Source organism: Heloderma suspectum, chromosome 6 (genome assembly GCF_057233095.1).
Source record: "Heloderma suspectum isolate Gila_16-S chromosome 6, 16-S_ref, whole genome shotgun sequence".
Lineage (NCBI taxonomy): Eukaryota > Metazoa > Chordata > Lepidosauria > Squamata > Helodermatidae > Heloderma > Heloderma suspectum.
Window position 1 is genome coordinate 97842052 of NC_139463.1, and position 18122 is coordinate 97860173.

General features: G+C 47.1%; 1 protein-coding gene across 1 annotated transcript; it reads right to left on the reverse strand.

Moving 5' to 3' along the window:
* Positions 1 to 5561: 5561 nt before the first annotated feature.
* PTH2 (parathyroid hormone 2) lies at positions 5562 to 8858 on the reverse strand. Its single transcript, XM_084808447.1, has 3 exons — positions 8678 to 8858; positions 8405 to 8528; positions 5562 to 7567 (listed from the first exon to the last, which is right to left on the reverse strand). The coding sequence occupies exons 1-3, from the start codon at positions 8748 to 8750 to the stop codon at positions 7162 to 7164; spliced, it is 603 nt and encodes a 200-aa protein (XP_084664573.1). The 5' UTR covers positions 8751 to 8858; the 3' UTR covers positions 5562 to 7161.
* Between the last annotated feature and the right edge of the window lie 9264 nt (positions 8859 to 18122).

Consider the following 18122-nt stretch of genomic DNA (forward strand, 5'->3'; position numbering starts at 1 on the left):
TTGCTCCCCCACAAGAGATATGCACACAATTACATTCATTCCCCTTCACCCTTACACTTAATACGCACGCGTGTGCGCACACATCTACATGTCCTCAGTTGTGGGAAGGGAGCACATGACTTTGTGAAAGAAGGGATGGGTTTGCTTGAGGGTCAACACGTGACAGCAGGTACCAAGAATGCTCCTGTGCACACACCCGCCGTTGCACTCTTGCCCTGCCATGCTTGTGAAACCTTTCTGGGAGCCGCCATAGCTCAGTGGGAAAGCATGTGCTTTGCAAGCAAAAGTGCTAGTTTTAACCCTTGGGATCCCGAGTTAAAAGGGGCAAGTAGCAGGTGCTAGGAATGACATTAGCTTGAGATCCTGGAGAGCTCCTCCCAGTCAGAGTAGCCAGTATCAGGTTAGGGTGACCAGGTACCCTAGTTTGCAGAGGATAGTCCTCTCTTTCAGAGATCTGGCAGAGGACTGTCCTCTATTTGAAGGTGCCCTCTATTTGAAGGTGCCCTCTATTTGAAGATGTGTCCAATCCAGTGGAGGCTGGTGGCGCCGATGTCAATGGGGCAGTGAATCTGCTCTGGGTTTGCATCTTGGATAGCTCCTTTAAAGTTCTGACTGAAACCCAGAGCAGATTGTCCCACCAACATCGGAGCCACCAGCCTCCACTGGTCCAATCCAAGTCTAGTTTAAAGTAGAAAAGCCATAAAGGGGGAGAGCAGCAGGGGCCTTGACATTGCCCATCCACAGTTAGGAGCTGGGCAGCAGGCTGAACAGCCACACAGGTCACCTGGTCAGTCTTCCCTGCTAGGGTGAAATGTCTTGCATCTCTATTTAAACCACAGTTATTTCTAAATGTGCACCTACACAGATAAGTTTCCATAGACTAACACTGTGCACGCTGGGGCCCTCTTTTCTGGCAATGTGTAAGTGGCTATCCTATTAGATGGACAAATAGTCTGACCTGGTATTAGTCCTGCACCCACTCAGTTAAACGCACACACACACACACACACACGGACAGACACGCACGCACCATGTTTGCACACTAGTCTGCTGCAGCTGCCTCCTTACCCCAGCCACAACACTTTCGCTTGGAATAAACCCTTTCCCTTCTGCTTATAGAACAGACAGACCAGAACTAGGGCTGCACTTGTGCTTCAGAGACTCAAGAGCAGGAGAGGCCCTGTGTAGACGGATTGAATAAACTTTTCTCTTCTAAATTGCATGTCTCCAGCATTGATGTGTTTGATCCATACAATTCCAGGGAGAATGGAGTCAACCCCCCACCCCAACCCCGTCAGGATAGGCAGAAGGAGCAGCAAAGATTTCTTGGGTTCCCTGAGACAATAATGGCTTATGGGAAAAGTTGCCAACTGGCCTGCTTATGTCCCTTTAAAAGACTTTGGATATATATCAAAATTAGCAGGTGACACTTAATTGTCACAGCATGGAACGAAACAGGATTCCTTTGCTGCAGATCAAACTGCTCTTAAAAGGGCAAATTGAAAAGGCTGAAATGTTCACAGACTTATTTATGTATGTGTTTATAACACTGATATCCTGCCTTTTCCTCCAAAGCATACATGGTCCCCCCCCCCCAATATGTTATCCTCATAACAACCCTGTAAGGCAGGTTAGGCTGAAACAAACTAAATGGCCGGAGGTGATCTTTGTGGCTGAGTGGGGATTTGAACCTGGGTCTCCACGGTCCTAGTCTAACATCTTACTAACCACTACACCCATGGCACGGCCATTCTCAGGCTTTGACAGCAGTTTTGCTGCATGTAGAAACCGGCAGGTGAAGCTTTTCATGGCAAGGACCAAAATAGGACCATCTGCTAATTGTTGCGGATCAAACTGCTGCAAAGGTACACTGCTGCACCCGCTGGTTCATAAGAGCATAAGAAGAGTCCTGCTGGATTTGACCAAAGTCCTATCTAGTCCAGATACCATCAGGGAGCCCACAAGTGGGGCAGAAAAAGGCAATAGCCTTCCTCTGCTGTTCCTCTCCTGTTCCTCTCCAGCAACTGGTATTCAGCATACTGTTTCTAACATGGAGGTTCCATATAGCCCAATTATTCCCTCTATTTCCATTGTTCACGCTGTCAGTGCTGTTGCTTATGTAGGTAAAACAGCCCTACCTGTTCATAAGAGGGAGGCAATAAGGCAGGCTCAGGGAAACCCCATGCTTTGCAGAAGCACAAAAAAAAATAATTAGAAACAAAACATAAGGGGGAGGATCCCCAAAACAGCCCAATGAAGACTGAAGATACTCAGCAGGTACAGAATGCTGGCTGACTTACTCCCAGGAGGGAGATATGGAAAACCAGGCAAGAGGGGGAATGGAGTATTGTGGAGGAGCGCGCAGCTGATGACACTGAAAACCGACACTCTACACTGTTACATTTTTTTGCATGCCCCACTTGACTTGACGCTCTGACCTTGAACTGAGCTGAGAGTTTAAATGTCAGCAAGCCTAGTGGTTGTGAGGAGAACCTCACTAAACTACATGATGGCAAAACTCCAAAGAATGAACATTACACAGCCAGCCTGTTTGGTGGAGTGGTTAGGGTGTGGGATTGGGACTTGGAAGATCTGGGTTCTAATCCCCACTTTTCTGTGAAGCTCACTGGGTGACTTTGGGCCAGTCACTGACTCTCGTCCTAATCTACCTCACGGGGTTGTTGCGAGGAGAAAATGGAGAGGAGGAGGGCCATGTAAGCCACCCTGGGTTCCTTGCAAGAGGAAAAAAGGTGGAATATAAATGTAATAATAAATTTAAAATTAAATTTAAAAAAGGCAAATGTTTTGTGGCTCCTGAAATTTAGAGGATAAAAACAAAACACACACATGAAGAAGGCACCAGATACATTCTATCTGTTTTGCACTGGGTGTTGTTGATGAACTTTTTACCCTTTTCCTATGAAAGCGTAATGTACAGTTCATTTTCCCATACTTGTTCTGACTGAGAAAATACAAAACAAACAAATCTCATATTTTATTAGAACAGGAAGAGAGAACAAGAGAGCAGAGAGTGCAAAATACATGCACAGCAAAGACAGATGTGCCCCCTTTCTGTGATCCTCTGAGCTTCCCGCTCTCTTCTGTTTCCCTCAACCCTGGGCTAGCGGCCCTGAGAAATTTGGAGCAGACGCCTCTTATGAAGAGCTACAAACAGCGGTTGCCTCAACCATATTTAAGATGTTGCTGCAGTAATAAATCCAGCTGCTCAGCAATCTTGATGCAGACGTGTTCCCACTTGCTCCAGAGGGTCTAGAATGAGTGGGTAGGAAATGGCAAGAATGCAGATTTGGGCTACACATTAGGGAAAGGCTCCCTAATGGTAATAGCCTTAGGAGATGGTTGGGCTCTCCTATGTTGGGAGAATTTAAGCAGAGGCCAAATGGCCATCTGTCAGGGATGCTGTAGTCAGCCTTCCTCAACCAGGTGTTCTCCAGATGTTTTGTACTGCAATTCCCATCAGCCCCAGCCAGCATGGCCAAAGGTTAGAATGATGGGAACTATAGGATTTTAAGATATTAAGCAGAATAATAATAATAATAATAATAATGGGAACTATAGTCCAAAACATCTGGAGAGCACCCTAGTTTAGGAGTCCCCAATGTGGTACCCATGGACACCTCCAACAGCACCCACAAAGCTCTCCACTCCCTGCACCCTTCAAAAACATTTTTTAAATAAAAACCTTGGATTAACATTAGTCTTCTTTTTCTCCCTGTCTAGGCTGTAGCCTTGCTCTTTTTCTCCCCTCTATCCCTTTGCCTTGCTGTTTCCCCCTCCCTCTTAGCCTCACTATTTCCCGCACACCCACCTCTTTAGCTTCGTTTCTCCAGCCTGTAGCCTTGCTCTTTCTCTATCCATTTGCCTTGCTGTTTCCCCTTCCCTCCCAGCCTCTAGCATTGCTATTTCTCTCCCCACTTCTTTACCTTGCTGTTTCTCCCCCTTTCCAGCTTCTAGTCTTGCTCTCTCTCTCCCCTCTACCCTTTTGCCTTACTATTTCCCCCTTCCTCCTGGCCTCTAAGCCTTGCTATTCCGCCCTCCTCTTTAGCTCCCCTTTGACTAGCCACGCCCGCACAGCAGCCGTTATGTGACTAGCCACATCCTCTGTGGGAGCCATTTTGTGGTGGTGCCCACAGCAGTTTCTCAAATTCCCAAATGTGTCCACAGGTCCAAAAAGATTGGGGACCCCTCCCCTAGTTGGAGACGGGTGCTGTAGCTGCATCCTACATTGAGCAGAGAGCAGACTGAGATGACCTCCAAGACTCCTTCCATCTTTATGATTCAAGCAATGACTCTTTTCCCCAAGATTTTTACTGTAGCCGATCTTTCTATATTCCATCTCCCAAAAGCTGAAACAGAAAATCTGTGATCAGATTTTCTAAGGTTTCCCCCCGCTCCCCTGGTCCCCTCTTAATTTAAAATCAGCTGCAGGGGTTCTCCAATTTTGATTTGGAGCCAGGGGTCTAGGCAGGTGATGCTTAACCCCTTTCGCCAGGACTATTTTCCCAGTTGGAATCACAGCTTCCCCAAAGCTGCTATTAGACCAGCAAGCAGGAAAATAGACAGGCACGCTGCAAAGGAGGCTGGTGGCTCTGATGTCAGTGGGGCAGTGAATCTGCTCCGGGTTTCAGTCAGAACTCTAAAGGAGCTGTCCAAGGTGTGAAGCTTGGATACCTCCTTGGATAGCTCCTTTAGAGTTCTGACTGGTTCTGACTGAAACCCGGAGTGGATGTATTGCCCCACTGACATCAGAGCCACCAGCCGCCACAGGCACACTATTTATTTATTCATTCATTTATTTATTTAAAATATTTATTGGCCGCGTTTCAGGGTAGAAGCCCTCCCAAGGCAGCTTACAGCAATAAACTATATACAGGTACTTCTCTTTTTCCCTACTACAGGTCTAATAGCAGCACAGGAGGCAGAGGGAATATCTAGATCAGAGAAATTACACAGGCAGAAAGGATCCCCTCCAATCACAATGGAAGCATCTCACAGCTGTTTTAAACGGAAAAAAAAATGAAGTAAAATTGGGAATCTGTACACGGATCTCCAGCATTGCCTTTGTTTTGACCTCATGCTGCCACTTTGCTTTCCATGTTTAATGTGTGCCCGAGAGAGAGAGAGAGAGAGAGTTATCTCAGCACGTGCTAGAAAGCTTTATATCTGCCTTATTAAGGCTTCTGATTTCCTGCTTGGCAATTGATGTTTTAACAGGGGGCATTTTTTCAATGGGCCAAGGGCCAGTGATGTGGCTTCAACCACTGATTCACTCCCGGATGAGCCAAGACACAGGCAATAAGCTCTGGAGCAAAAGAGAGGCTTTTGCAGAGCCCTCCACTTATGCACCTCAAGCTGCTCATTCCCCTACACAAGCCAAGACACAAGGGCAAGGCAGTGAGCAGCTGCGAGGTCTACAAGAAGAGCTGTGCTAAATCCTCTGTGGCTTGTTCCCCTGGGGATGAAGGGGTGAAAGAGCCCTTTGGCTCTGCCTTCTGGCTCACTCCCACAGCAGCCAACAAGACTCCAGCAAAGCGCTCTTTAACCACTTCCAATATGAACAATAATAGAGGATATTTATTTTAGTTTAGTTTAAAAACTTACAACCTTATTTCCAAAGAAGGAATCCAAGGCGGCTAATGCAAACACAGACAAGAACACCACATAATATTTAAAAACAATGTATCATCCTCCCATTTCTAATGATCAAAATCATTTCAAAGCCCCATATTTAACATCATAAACCAGGGATGGGGAACACATAGCCTTCCGTAGCCCCATGTGTCCCTCTGTGGCTATTTGTGCACCCCCCATGTGTTCCCCCTTGCTGTTGCCACTGACCTAACACCCTATGCAGCCCCTGATCTGAGACAGGATTTTGTGTATAGCAATTAAAAGGGAACAATATTTAAAAACAACCACCAAAAGATCAGCCAAAAGCTTGTTGTTTTTTTTTTTAAGCCAAGATTTTACCAGCGGCTGAAGACAGTAGAGTGTCAGGGCTTGATGGAGCTCAAGAGAGGAAGCATTCCAGGGGGTAGGTGGCACTGCAGAAAAGGCCCTATGCCTCGTAGCCACTCACCATATGTCATGAGGACAGGGGAACTGAAGAAGTGTCTCAGGTATTGATCGGAGCATGTGGGGAGGAAGGTATGGAAGAAGGCAACCTTTAGGGTACCCAAGCCCCATGCCATTTAAGGGCTTTAAAGGTTAAAACCAGCACCTTGAATTGAACCTGGAAAAAACTGTCAGCTGGTTCCTATCAAGCGAAGCAGGCACAATGTCTTCAAAATGCTCATCTCCAGCCCGGCAGCATTTTGCACTGGTTACAGTTTCTGAAAGCTTTTCAAGGTCAGCCCCGTGCACAGTGTATTGCAGGCACCTTAGAGGATCACTACAACTTTCCTCTGTCTTGGCTTAAGCACAAGAGTGAGTAACTGAAGTACATAATAAGAGCTAAGCTTCAGCCAAACCTCTCTCACTATTTACACTGGGGTGCGGTGGGGGATGGGAGCTTTCTTCAGGCTTGAGCTAGAGCTAGAGAGAAAGACCTAGAGAGAAAGGGGCTGAAGAACATATAATCCTGCAGGTATGTTGAACCTCTTTCAGCCTCAGGGCCACAGTCCAGTAGTGGGCGGGGCTGAAGGAAAAGAGGTGAGCCCCCAAAATACCAGCATATTTAAGCTTAACATTTTTACAGCCAGTAACTAAGCTTTGGGAGAGGCATTTCAACCTTTTAGAATGGTGGAAAAATGGCACAAAAGCTAGGAAAACACCCAACACCTTTGGGGGAAGGGGCGGAGCTGGGGGAAGGGGGCGTGACCATCTTGGCAACCTTAGAGGGCTGGATTGGCCCCAGGGTCTGAGGTTCTGCACCCCTCTAATAGTGCATATGTTTTTGTGGATAGGGCATCCCTGGGGTCAGGAGTGACGCTGATCTGCCCTCTGTCTGACTTTGGGCAAGGAGACAGATTCACCTCACAGCCCTCCAGTTGTCTATCCCTGTTCTGTGTTGTTGATTGGTATGTTTGATATATTTCTTGGTGGGTTTCTGTGAGTGGCATAATGCAGCTAGCTTGACCCTCATTTCACCTGGAATTGCTGTTCCCCTTCCCCCCTTCCCCATGCACCGCTCCTTCTTACTCAATCAGAGTTCACCACCAAAAACTTTTGCATGTAGGAGTTGAGCCATTTCTGTCTCTCCATAGCTGTCAGCAGCTTGCTTTTCTCTCGGAAGGCTGCGTCATCCGCTACCACAATACTCCGCTTTTCACCCCACCCTGGAACCCAGCTGGCTGGGTATAGTGCCACCTTTGGGCCCCCAGGAGATGAAGCTTCCTGTCTCATTGGGCCCCACAGGTGGGACTTCCTCTTGTGGCCTTCCTTGTCCTCATCCTGCGGTGCTATGACATCTGAAGACATCCACTTGAGACTCCAGTCACGTAGCATGATGGAAGGAATGTGGATGCCCCAGGGAAGGAGGGCGGCTTTGAGGTCGATGTTGCCCTCTGGTGAAGGATACTGGGGTGCTTCACGCTCCCAACGCCTGCTGGGAAAGCAAACAAGGAGAAGACACTTGAGTTTTCTAGGAGGTCAGAAGAATCTTGCAGGTTTGAGCAGAGGGGGAATACTAGCATAACCTTCTGAGGGAAGTGTATGAGAAGGCTTTTTAGACTTTGCCCAAGTAAGAATCCCTAAAGGCTTGATCCCACAGTATATCATAAAGTTACACAATATTTACTAGTCTTGCTTTTCCATCATACAAAGGGAAGAGATGGCTCTGTCTCACTAGGGCTTGATATAATCTGGTAGTTGGTGGGGCACAATAGAAGTTTAATTAATGGACAAATAACTAGAGCCCTGGACTTTGGCCCCGAAGTCCAACCCTAACTGCACCACTGCTGGGAGTTTGTCACACCTGCAATGAGCCAAACTCTTTTGCAACCTCCAGTTTCTCTCCTCACACACCCTTTCTGGCTCTTGTGGCAGAGGACTTTTTTCCATGCACGGCTTCTTTTGGAAGCAGAAGTAGCAACCAAAAGATGGAAAAGTAGAAAGAAGATTGCCTAAAAGGGACATGGGATATGGGAAGTGGTATGTCCCTATTTCCATCCATACTACCTACATTATCTTAAAGGCTATTCAGGTAGAGAGAGTTTTTTTCTTTTTCTAATTCTTTTTCTGTGCCACATACTCTTTGCAGGACCTAGGTCATGTTATTTAACTTGCATATTCATCCCCACTGCCCACCCCCCACTCTCAGAGCCCTGCTTAGTCTTGTCAAATGTAAATTCAGCCTGGATGGAGAATTGTTTGCAAGGTTAACTGAACTAGAATGGGTAAATCAGAGAAGGAAAGACACAACAGTACAGAAACCTCCACTTACCTGCCTGAATTATGCAGCTTTGGCAGCAAGGCCCCTGACGTGAGCAGTACACATGAACTGAGAATTACAATGATGGCCAAGAGACCTTTGTGAGCTCCAGTTGTAGGTTCCATTGCTGCTGACACTAGGAATTAAAACAGGAAAGGAATCAGTGCTGGAAAAAAACCAATGTCACCCCTTCCTGGACAGGTCTACTTACAACATAACCACCTCTTGCTAAGTCTGCTTTACAGCATGCCCTCCTCTTGCTGTGGCTCTTGGATCCTTACCTACCTATGTGTGTTTGTGGTACACCAAGGGTGTCTCGTAGCAAAATCCTCCCTTCAGCAACCTCCGGCAGGGGCATTTATACTTCTCCTTTCCTGCTTGTGACGCAAGCAGTAAGGCCAACACTTTAGTCAAATGGAGGCGTTGGGGACCAGATCAATGGAAAGGCTGGACGAAGTCTTGACACAGGAAAAGATGGAATGGATAGGATTGGAATGGACTGCCCCATGTCGCTCCAATGAAGAAAATAATGAGGCAGGGCATGGATGGTGTCAGAACATGGAGCATCTGGGGGTGGAGGGGGAATGTAAGCTATGACAGCGAAAGTTAGAAAGAGATTTGTTTTAAGAAGATGATCAAAGATGCAAGTATGCAGAAGGGAAAGATAGGCAAAATGCGTGGATGGGCAGACAGACATTGAAAGACTGCTTGCTAGATATGTATGAAACAGAACAAAAAACCCAGAGGAAGGAAGGAAAATATATTAGTGTACATTTTAAAAAGACTTTGGGTTTGATTTCATCATAGAAAAGTGGGATATAAATGTCCAAATAAATAAAAATAGATAAATAAAAAAGAATAGAAGACTAGAAATGTGTGTATGAGGAGACAAGGCTGCCCATACCACAACTTTGGTGTGGGGAGGGGCTGTAGCTCAGTGGCAGAGCACCTGCTTTGCATGCAGATGAGCCCAGGTTTGATCCCCCACATCTCCAGGTAGGGCTGGAAAAATTCCTGCCTGAAACCCCAGAGAGCCGCTGCCCGTCAGTATCAACAGTACTGGGCTAAATGGACCAGGGGTCTGACTCAATATAAGGCAGTTTCCTATGTTACCAAGTTGAGGCTTTCCTTACAGACCAATAACGGGCACGATCCTATGCATGTTTAGACAGAAAAAATGATTTTTTTTCCCTAGGCAAACATGTATAGGATTGGTGCTAGCCCTTGGTGTTGCTAGCCCATGGAAGCTTGTATCTTAATACATCTTTTAGCCTTTAAGGTGCCTCAAGACCCTTTGTTGTTTTGCTGCAGCAGACTAACTCAGCTGTCCTTTGGAATTTGTCACTATGGAACCCATACAGACAGCAAAACTACTCCAGGGTAAGTTATCTCACCCTGGGGTAGTTTGCCCATCTGTATCATTCTACCAAGTGGTAAGGAAGATTTTATTTTACGTCAGATGCATGCTTGTCACCAAACGTGTGGGCCCAAGATATTTTCCTTGGGGCAGAAAATCCAATTGGTACCCACACACACAATCCCAGCACCCCCACAAACACATGCTAACATACATGGGGGGAAAGCCACCCAAATGTTCGACAACAGCAGGTGTCAAGTCTGTGTCTCATTTCACCGCCAATCCAATTGGTACCCACACACACAATCCCAGCACCCCCACAAACACATGCTAACATACATGGGGGGAAAGCCACCCAAATGTTCGACAACAGCAGGTGTCAAGTCTGTGTCTCATTTCACCGCCAATCCAATTGGTACCCACACACACAATCCCAGCACCCCCACAAACACATGCTAACATACATGGGGGGAAAGCCACCCAAATGTTCGACAACAGCAGGTGTCAAGTCTGCGTCTCATTTCACCGCCTTTAACAGCACCACCAGTTTGCCATCTGAGGCAGCCACCTTGCCTAGCTTGAAGAAGTGACAGGCAAATAAAAGATGGAGAAGAAGAAAGAAAATGAAAAGAAACAGGGTGTGTGCATAGAGAGGCAGGAGAGAACATGCTGATGTTAAAAAGGCCAACAGAAGGACAGACATAGAGAGACGGGAACACAAGCGTATAAGTCAGACATGAATGCTAGAAGATTTTTGTAAAAGTGTGTGTGTGAATGTTACGTGAATGTTAACAAGACAGGGAAATTAGACTGCTACTTTTCTTCTTGTTTCTCATTATTAAACCATCTCTATTGGACTTCCTTCCACCCCTCTTGAAAGGGCTCGGTCAACACCGCCACTAATGAAAACCTTTACTGCGCTATGAGGTGATTCATTGCTTGATTGTCGATGGAGGGTGGGCGGCTGGGTGGACTTATTTCACTCCGGGCCTCATTAACGTTGGGTTCATTAGGAAGCCCATGCTAACAAGCCATTGTTGAGGTAGCTGAGGTTAGGACAGGGAGTTGGGCCGCTGTGTGAGGCAGCGGAAAAAATGCATTCTGGGTTGCACCAGCTCTTGAGAGAGGGTACGTGCAACTAACAGAAGCTGGAGAGGTGCAAATGGCCTTAGATATTCACCTTCAGATCCACCACATTGGCAGGGGGGACACAGGGGTGTGGGTGTTGATACACCTTCAGCAGCAATTCCACCTCGCTGCATCAGCGGAAGTGGTGGGATGACAGGGGCCCACTCCATCAGCCTGGCTGGGACCCATTGCCATCTGCCATCTTGTTTTCAAGCACGATCTCCATCAGCAGCCATTCTACCTGGCTGCAGCTGGCTAAGGGAGAGGTGAGACAGCAAAGTCCACTCCATTGGCCTGGATGGGAATAACTGCGTTTAGCTCCTCCCCTCTGAGACCAGCCTTCTAAAAAGCTAAGGTAAAGGTGTCCCCAACCAGTCGTGTCCGACTCTAGGGTGTGGTGCTCATCTCCATTTCTAAGCCGAAGAGCCAGCACTGTCCGAAGACGCTTCCGTGGTCATGTGGCCGGCATGACTGAACACCGAGGTGCACGGAACGCTGTTACCTTTCCCGCCGAAGCGGTACCTATTTATCTACTTGCAATTTCTTGCTTTCGAACTGCTAGGTTGGCAGGAGCTGGGACTGAAGACGGGAGCTCACTCCGTCACACGGCACTCGGGTCTCGAGCTGCTGTCCGGTCTGCAGTTCAGCATCTTAACCACTAAGCCACCGCGAGCCTTATCTAAAAACCTATCTAAAAAGCTACCGGCCTGCAACTGAGGGAAAGGTGAGATGGTGAGAAGCAATCTATCAGCCTGGTTGGGATTAAGTGCTATTTAGCACCTTCTTTCCCAGCAGGGCCAGCCTTACCTTTAGGCAGAATGAAGCAACTGCCTCACGTGGCAGATGCTGGGGGGCAGCAGTAGCAGCCCCCCAGCTACTCCTCCTGAGCCCTCCCAGCCATCCCCCTGTGTGTGCCACTTGGCCTGGCCTGCATCCTCTAAGCTAATCTGTTGCCCTCAGCTGTGCTGGAGGACACTGTCCTATCACCAGAATTGACGTAAAATTCAACTACCAGTATGTAGAATTGGGTTTGAGGAGGCGGGCGGCATGTTTTCCTTTGCCTCAAGCAGGAAAACATCTTGGGCCAGCCCTGTTTCCCAGGACTGCCTTAATCTGCATCCTCTCCACCTCTCTGCATTTGAGGGAGAGCTGAGTAAGCAAAGCCTGGCTGGGAGCAACTGGCAGTTAGCTCTCCCCCCACAGCAATGGTTTCCTCAAAGGCTGTTCCATCTGGCTGCATCTGAGGGAGAGGCGAGACAGTGAGGCCCACTCCATCGGCCTAGCAGGGACTAACTGCCATTTGGCTCCTAGAATCAGTGGCTCCAGGCTGAAGTCCAGGGGCCCCACAGCCCAGCTCCTCCCCCAAATGACCATCCAGAGAGCGGGAGGTGATGGGTGCAGTGCAAACAGGCCCTCAGCACCTGGGCAGACCCACTAGTGCTGACACTCCTTCATCACAGCATCTTATTTTAAGAAATATTTTAGGTGCTGGAGCCAGCCATGTACATGGTTACAAATGCTCATTTTACTATTTCTCCTTTTAAACTATATTATCCTTTTCTACAACAAAATGGTGCCTATTCCCAAGTAAATGCGTTTAGCATCAGGGCAGCAGAAGCGAACTCCCATTTCATTGCTGTAGTCATGAAAATACTATGGTTAAACTGAGCTCAAAATGCAAAGCTGCAACATGCTCAGGGTTTTTTTTAAATCAGGGTTGACAAACAGGTGCCCTCCTGTTGCTTTAGACGGCAACCCCAGTCATCCCTGAGCAGTAGCCATGCTGGCTGGGCCTGATGGGAGTTGTAGTCCAAAGCATCTGGAGGGCACCAGGTTGGGGGAAGCTGTTTTAACTGGAGTGGCTAGGGATTGAACCTGCAGCCTTCTGCATGCTAAGCAGTGGCTGCTCTGATGCTATGTTGGTGGCATTGGGGGCAATTTAAAAGGCAGCTAGAACACCAGGCCAGAATGACTAAAGGTGGGCCCAGGGCAGGTGCCAGTGCTGGGCCCTTCCAGGGTGTTGGAGTCCTGGCAGCTGCTCAAGAATACTGGGTGCTGATGCTGGGGGCCCAGGGTATAGGATCTGTTGAGAAAGAGGCATTAGAGTTGGGGTGTGGAACCTCTTTCAGCCCAAGGGGCAGATCCCATTTTGGAGAAGCTTTCAGGGGCCACATTCCAGTGGTGGGTGGGGCCAAACATACCAGGGTGTTCTATCTTCAAGTTCTTACTGACAGTAACTAAGCCTTAGGAGAGGCATTTCAACCATGGGGGGGGGGGGATAAATTGCACAAAAGCCTAGAAAACACCCAATGATTGGTGGTAGGGGGAAAGGGGGTGGGACTAGGGGAAGGGGGCGTGGCCATCTCCCAAGTGCTGGATTGGGAACCCAGGCTTGAGAGTCCGCACCTTGCGTCAGAGGTTGGAAGCCAATGCCTCTGGCTTCTCCAGGAACAGTCCAAATGACTTCTGGGGGGCGGGGGGATATGCGAGCTGTCTGGTGGTTGTTTTTGTCCTGGGAGACAGGACGAGGAGGCGGCTGGTTAATCTTTCAGTCAGATGGCGACAGTTGGAGGGAACAGAGCGAGGCGTCATCATCTCTGAAGTTATCAATAGCGACTCAGTTGCCACTGCTGACCCCAGTGCAGCTAATTGGGCTTTGGGATCAGAGAAGCAGCGCCAGATGCTAACTCACTTTCATAAATTAACAGCGCTGGGCCCACCCCCGGATGCGCAGTGCTCTCAGACATCGCTGGCACCTGGAGAGTGGGTGCTGGACTTGTAGTCCAGGACAAGCACACGCAGACCTCTCTCTCGCTCTTTCTCTTGCTTGCTCTCTCTCTCCCCTTGAGGTCTAAACATTCAAATATAATTTTTTTTAGAAAATCAAACAAACACAGGCCTTCCACAGTTGGAAGAAAAGTGTTGCCCCTTGTTTCTGAATATGGGATCCTGCAATGTAGATGAAACTTTACCAGGACTATTTTGGCAACTGCCAGGAATTCATCCAGGCCATTTTAATTCAGTGTGCATGTTTTGTTATGCTGTTTTTAACTTTAATTGTAGGTTTTAAAACAAGCAAACAGAAAGCCAGTGTGGTGTAGTGGGTAGAGTGTTGGACTGGGACTTGGGAGATCTGGGGGCAGGACTCGATGGTGTTTATAGGACCCTTCCAACCCTACTATTCTATGATTCCTACTTGGCCATGAAGCTCACTGAGTGACTTTGGGCCAGTCACTGATTCTCAGCCTAACCTACCTCACAGGGTTGTTGAGAGGATAAAATGGAGAGGAGGAGGACCATGTGAGCCACCTTGGGTTCTTTGCAAGAGGAAAAAAGGCAGGATACAAATGTAATAAATAAAACAAACGAACAAACCTAAAATTGACTACTACCCAGACTGTTCTTATGCTTTTTTAGATTTAGGTTTGTTGTTGCTCATTTTTGAACAAATATATTTGAGTTTATATTATTATGTGTATAACTGTTTTTCTGTAAGCTGCAATGAGGAAAAGCAAGAAAATTAAGGCTGCAAGTTTATAAACACCTGCTCAGGAGTAAGTCTCATTGAACTCAATAGAACTTACCTCAGAGCAGACATGGATAAGATTACACTGTGGGAAAAATACCATTTATCTAGAAACAAGACTTATGGAACTTTGTTCAGTCGTTCAGTCGTGTCCGACTCTTCGTGACCCCATGGACCATAGCACGCCAGGCCTTCCTGTCCTGCGCTCTCTCCCGGAGCGTGCTCAAGTTCATATTCATTGCATCCGTGATGCTATCTAGCCATCTCATCCTCTGCCGTCCCCTTCTCCTTTTGCCTTCAGTCTTTCCCAGCATCAGGGTCTTTTCCAGAGAGTTTTCTCTTCGCATTAGGTGGCCAAAATATTTCAGCTTCAGCTTCAGTATCTGTCCTTCCAATGAGCAGTCAGGGTTGATTTCCTTTAGGATGGACTGATTTGACCTCCTTGCAGTCCAGGGGACTCGTAAGAGTCTTCTCCAGCACCACAGTTCGAAAGCATCAATTCTTCGGCGCTCAGCCTTCCTTATAGTCCAGCTCTCACAGCCATACATTACTACTGGGAAAACCATAGCTTTGATTAGACGGACCTTTGTCGGCAAGGTGATGTCTCTGCTTCTGACTATGCTGTCTAGGTTTGCCATAGCTTTCCTCCCCAGGAGCAAGCGTCTTTTAATTTCATGGCTACAGTCACCGTCTGCGGTGATCTTGGAGCCCAAGAAAGTAAAATCTGTCACTGCTTCCATTTCTTCCCCTTCTATATGCCAGGACGTGATGGGGCCAGATGCCATGATCTTTGTTTTTTTAATGTTGAGTTTCAAACCAGCTTTTGCACTCTCCTCTTTCACCCTCAACAAGAGGCTCTTGAGATCCTCTTCGCTTTCTGCCATTAGGGTGGTATCATCTGCATATCGGAGGTTGTTGATAATTCTCCCAGCAATCTTAATTCCGACCTCTGATTCATCCAACCCGGCATTTCTCATGATGTACTCTGCATATAAGTTAAATAAGCAGGGTGACAATATGCAGCCTTGTCGTACTCCTTTCCCAATTTTGAACCAATCGGTTGTTCCATGTCTGGTTCTTACTGTTGCTTCTTGACCCTCGTACAGGTTACTCAGGAGACAGGTAAGGTGGTCTGGTACTCCCATCACTTTCAGAATTTGCCACAGTTTGTTGTGATCCACACAATCAAAGGCTTTAGCGTAGTCAATGAAGCAGAAATAGACCTTTTTCTGGAATTCTCTTGCTTTCTCCATGATGCAGCGAATGTTGGCGATTTGATCTCTAGTTCCTCTGCCTCTTCTAAACCCAGCTTGTACTTCCGGTAGTTCTCGGTTCGCATACTGCTGAAGCCTAGCTTGTAGGATTTTGAGCATCACCTTGCTGGCATGTGAAATGAGCGCAATGGTGCGGTAGTTTGAACACTCTTTGGCGTTGCCCTTCTTTGGAATTGGAATGTAAACTGACCTTTTCCAGTCTTGTGGCCACTGTTGAGTGTTCCAGATTTGTTGACATATTGAATGCAGCACTTTAACAGCATCATCTTTTAGGATTTTAAATAGTTCGGCTGGAATACTGTCATCTCTGCTAGCTTTGTTGTTACTAATGCTTCCTAAGGCCCACTTGACTTCACTCTCTAGGATGTCCGGCTCAAGTTCAGTGACCGCACTATCATGGCTATCAGAGACATTCAGATCTTTCCTGTATAGTTCTTCTGTGTATTCTTGCCACCTCTTCTTAATCTCATCTGCTTCTGTTAGGTCCCTGCCTTCTTTGTCCTTTATCATGCCCGTCTTTGCACAAAACGTTCCCTTGAGATCTCCAATTTTCTTGAAGAGATCTCTAGTCTTTCCCATTCTGTTGTTTTCCTCGATTTCTTTGCATTGTTCATTTAAGAAGGCCTTCTTGTCTCTCCTTGCTATTCTCTGGAACTCTGCGTTCAGTTGGGTATATCTTCCCCTTTCTCCCTTGCTTTTCGCTTCCCTTCTTTCCTCAGCTACTTGTAAAGCCTCATCAGACAGCCACTTTGCTTTCTTGCATTTCTTTTTCTTTGGGATGGATTTCGTTGCTGCCTCCTGAACAATGTTACGGACCTCCGTCCATAGTTCCTCAGGCACACTGTCTATCAGGTCTAATCCCTGAAATCTATTCCTCACCTCCACTGTATATTCATCAGGGATATGATTTAGGTCATACCTGAACGGTTTAGTGGTTTTCCCGACGTTCTTCAATTTAAGCCGAAATTTTGCAAGAAGCAGCTCATGATCTGAGCCACAGTCAGCTCCAGGTCTTGTTTTTACTGACTGTATGGAGCTTCTCCATCTTTGGCTGCAAAGGACATAATCAATCTGATTTCGATATTGACCATCTGGTGACGTCCATGTGTAGAGTCGCCTCTTGTGCTGTTGGAAAAGAGTGTTTGCTATGATCAGCATGTTCTCTTGGCAAAACTCTATTAGCTTTTGTCCTGCTTCATTTTGTACACCAAGGCCATGCCTGCCTGTTATCCCAGTGATTTCTTGATTTCCTACTTTAGCATTCCAATCCCCTATGATGAAGAGGACATCTTTTTTTGGTGTTAGTTCTAGAAGGTGTTGTAGGTCTTCATAGAACCGATCAACCTCAGCTTCTTCAGCCTCAGTGGTTGGGGCATAGACTTGAATTACTGTGATGTTAAATGGTTTGCCTTGGATTCGTACTGAGATCATTCTATCATTTTTAAGATTGTACCCCAGTACTGCTTTTCCCACCCTTTTGTTGACTATGAGTGCTACTCCATTTCTTCTAAGGGATTCTTGCCCACAATAGTAGATATGATGGTCACCTGAATTAAATTCGCCCATGCCTGTCCATTTTAGTTTGCTGATTCCCAAGATGTCGATGTTCAATCTTGCCATCTCATGTTTGACCACCTCCAGCTTACCTCGATTCATTGATCTGACATTCCAGGTTCCTAAACAATATTGTTCTTTACAGCATCGGATTTTCTTTTCACCATCAGACACATCCACAGCTGAGTGTCCTTTCGGCTTTGGCCCAGCCGCTTCACTCTTTCTGGCGCTACTTGGAAATACCCTCTGCTCTTCCCCAGTAGCATATTGGACACCTTCCGACCTGAGGGGCTCATCTTCCAGCGTCATATCTTTTAGCCTTGTGATACGTTCCATGGGGTTTTCTTGGCAAGAATACTGGAGTGGGTTGCCATTTCCTTCTCCAGTGGACCACATTTTGTCAGAACTCTCTGCCATGACCTGTCCGTCTTGGGTGGCCCTGCACGGCATAGCTTATGGCTTCACTGAGTTACGCAAGCCCCTTCGCCACAACAAGGCAGTGATCCATGAAGGGGAACTTGCCTACGACTTAAAGTGCAATCTTATCCCTGTCTACTCAGATGTAAGTCCCATTGACTTCAATGGGGTTTACTCTCAGGTAAATGAGTATAGAATTGCAGCCTTAATTTCAAAGTATAAGCACACCGTTCAACCGCACTGCTGTAACCTCAAGCACCTTTATTTGGAAATTAAGAGCCACTGAATTCAATGGAACTTCCTTCAGAATAAGCACACCTCATTTCAGATTCTCTTTTCCTTTAAACGCCCCCAGCTGCCCCTGCCTCCTTTCTCCCCTCCCTATCTATTGTAGCTGTGGTGTTATTGGGAGACTGGTCTATATAACAAGGAGACCCTGAACGTATCTTGGGGTTTGCCTATTCTGTTTCAAAG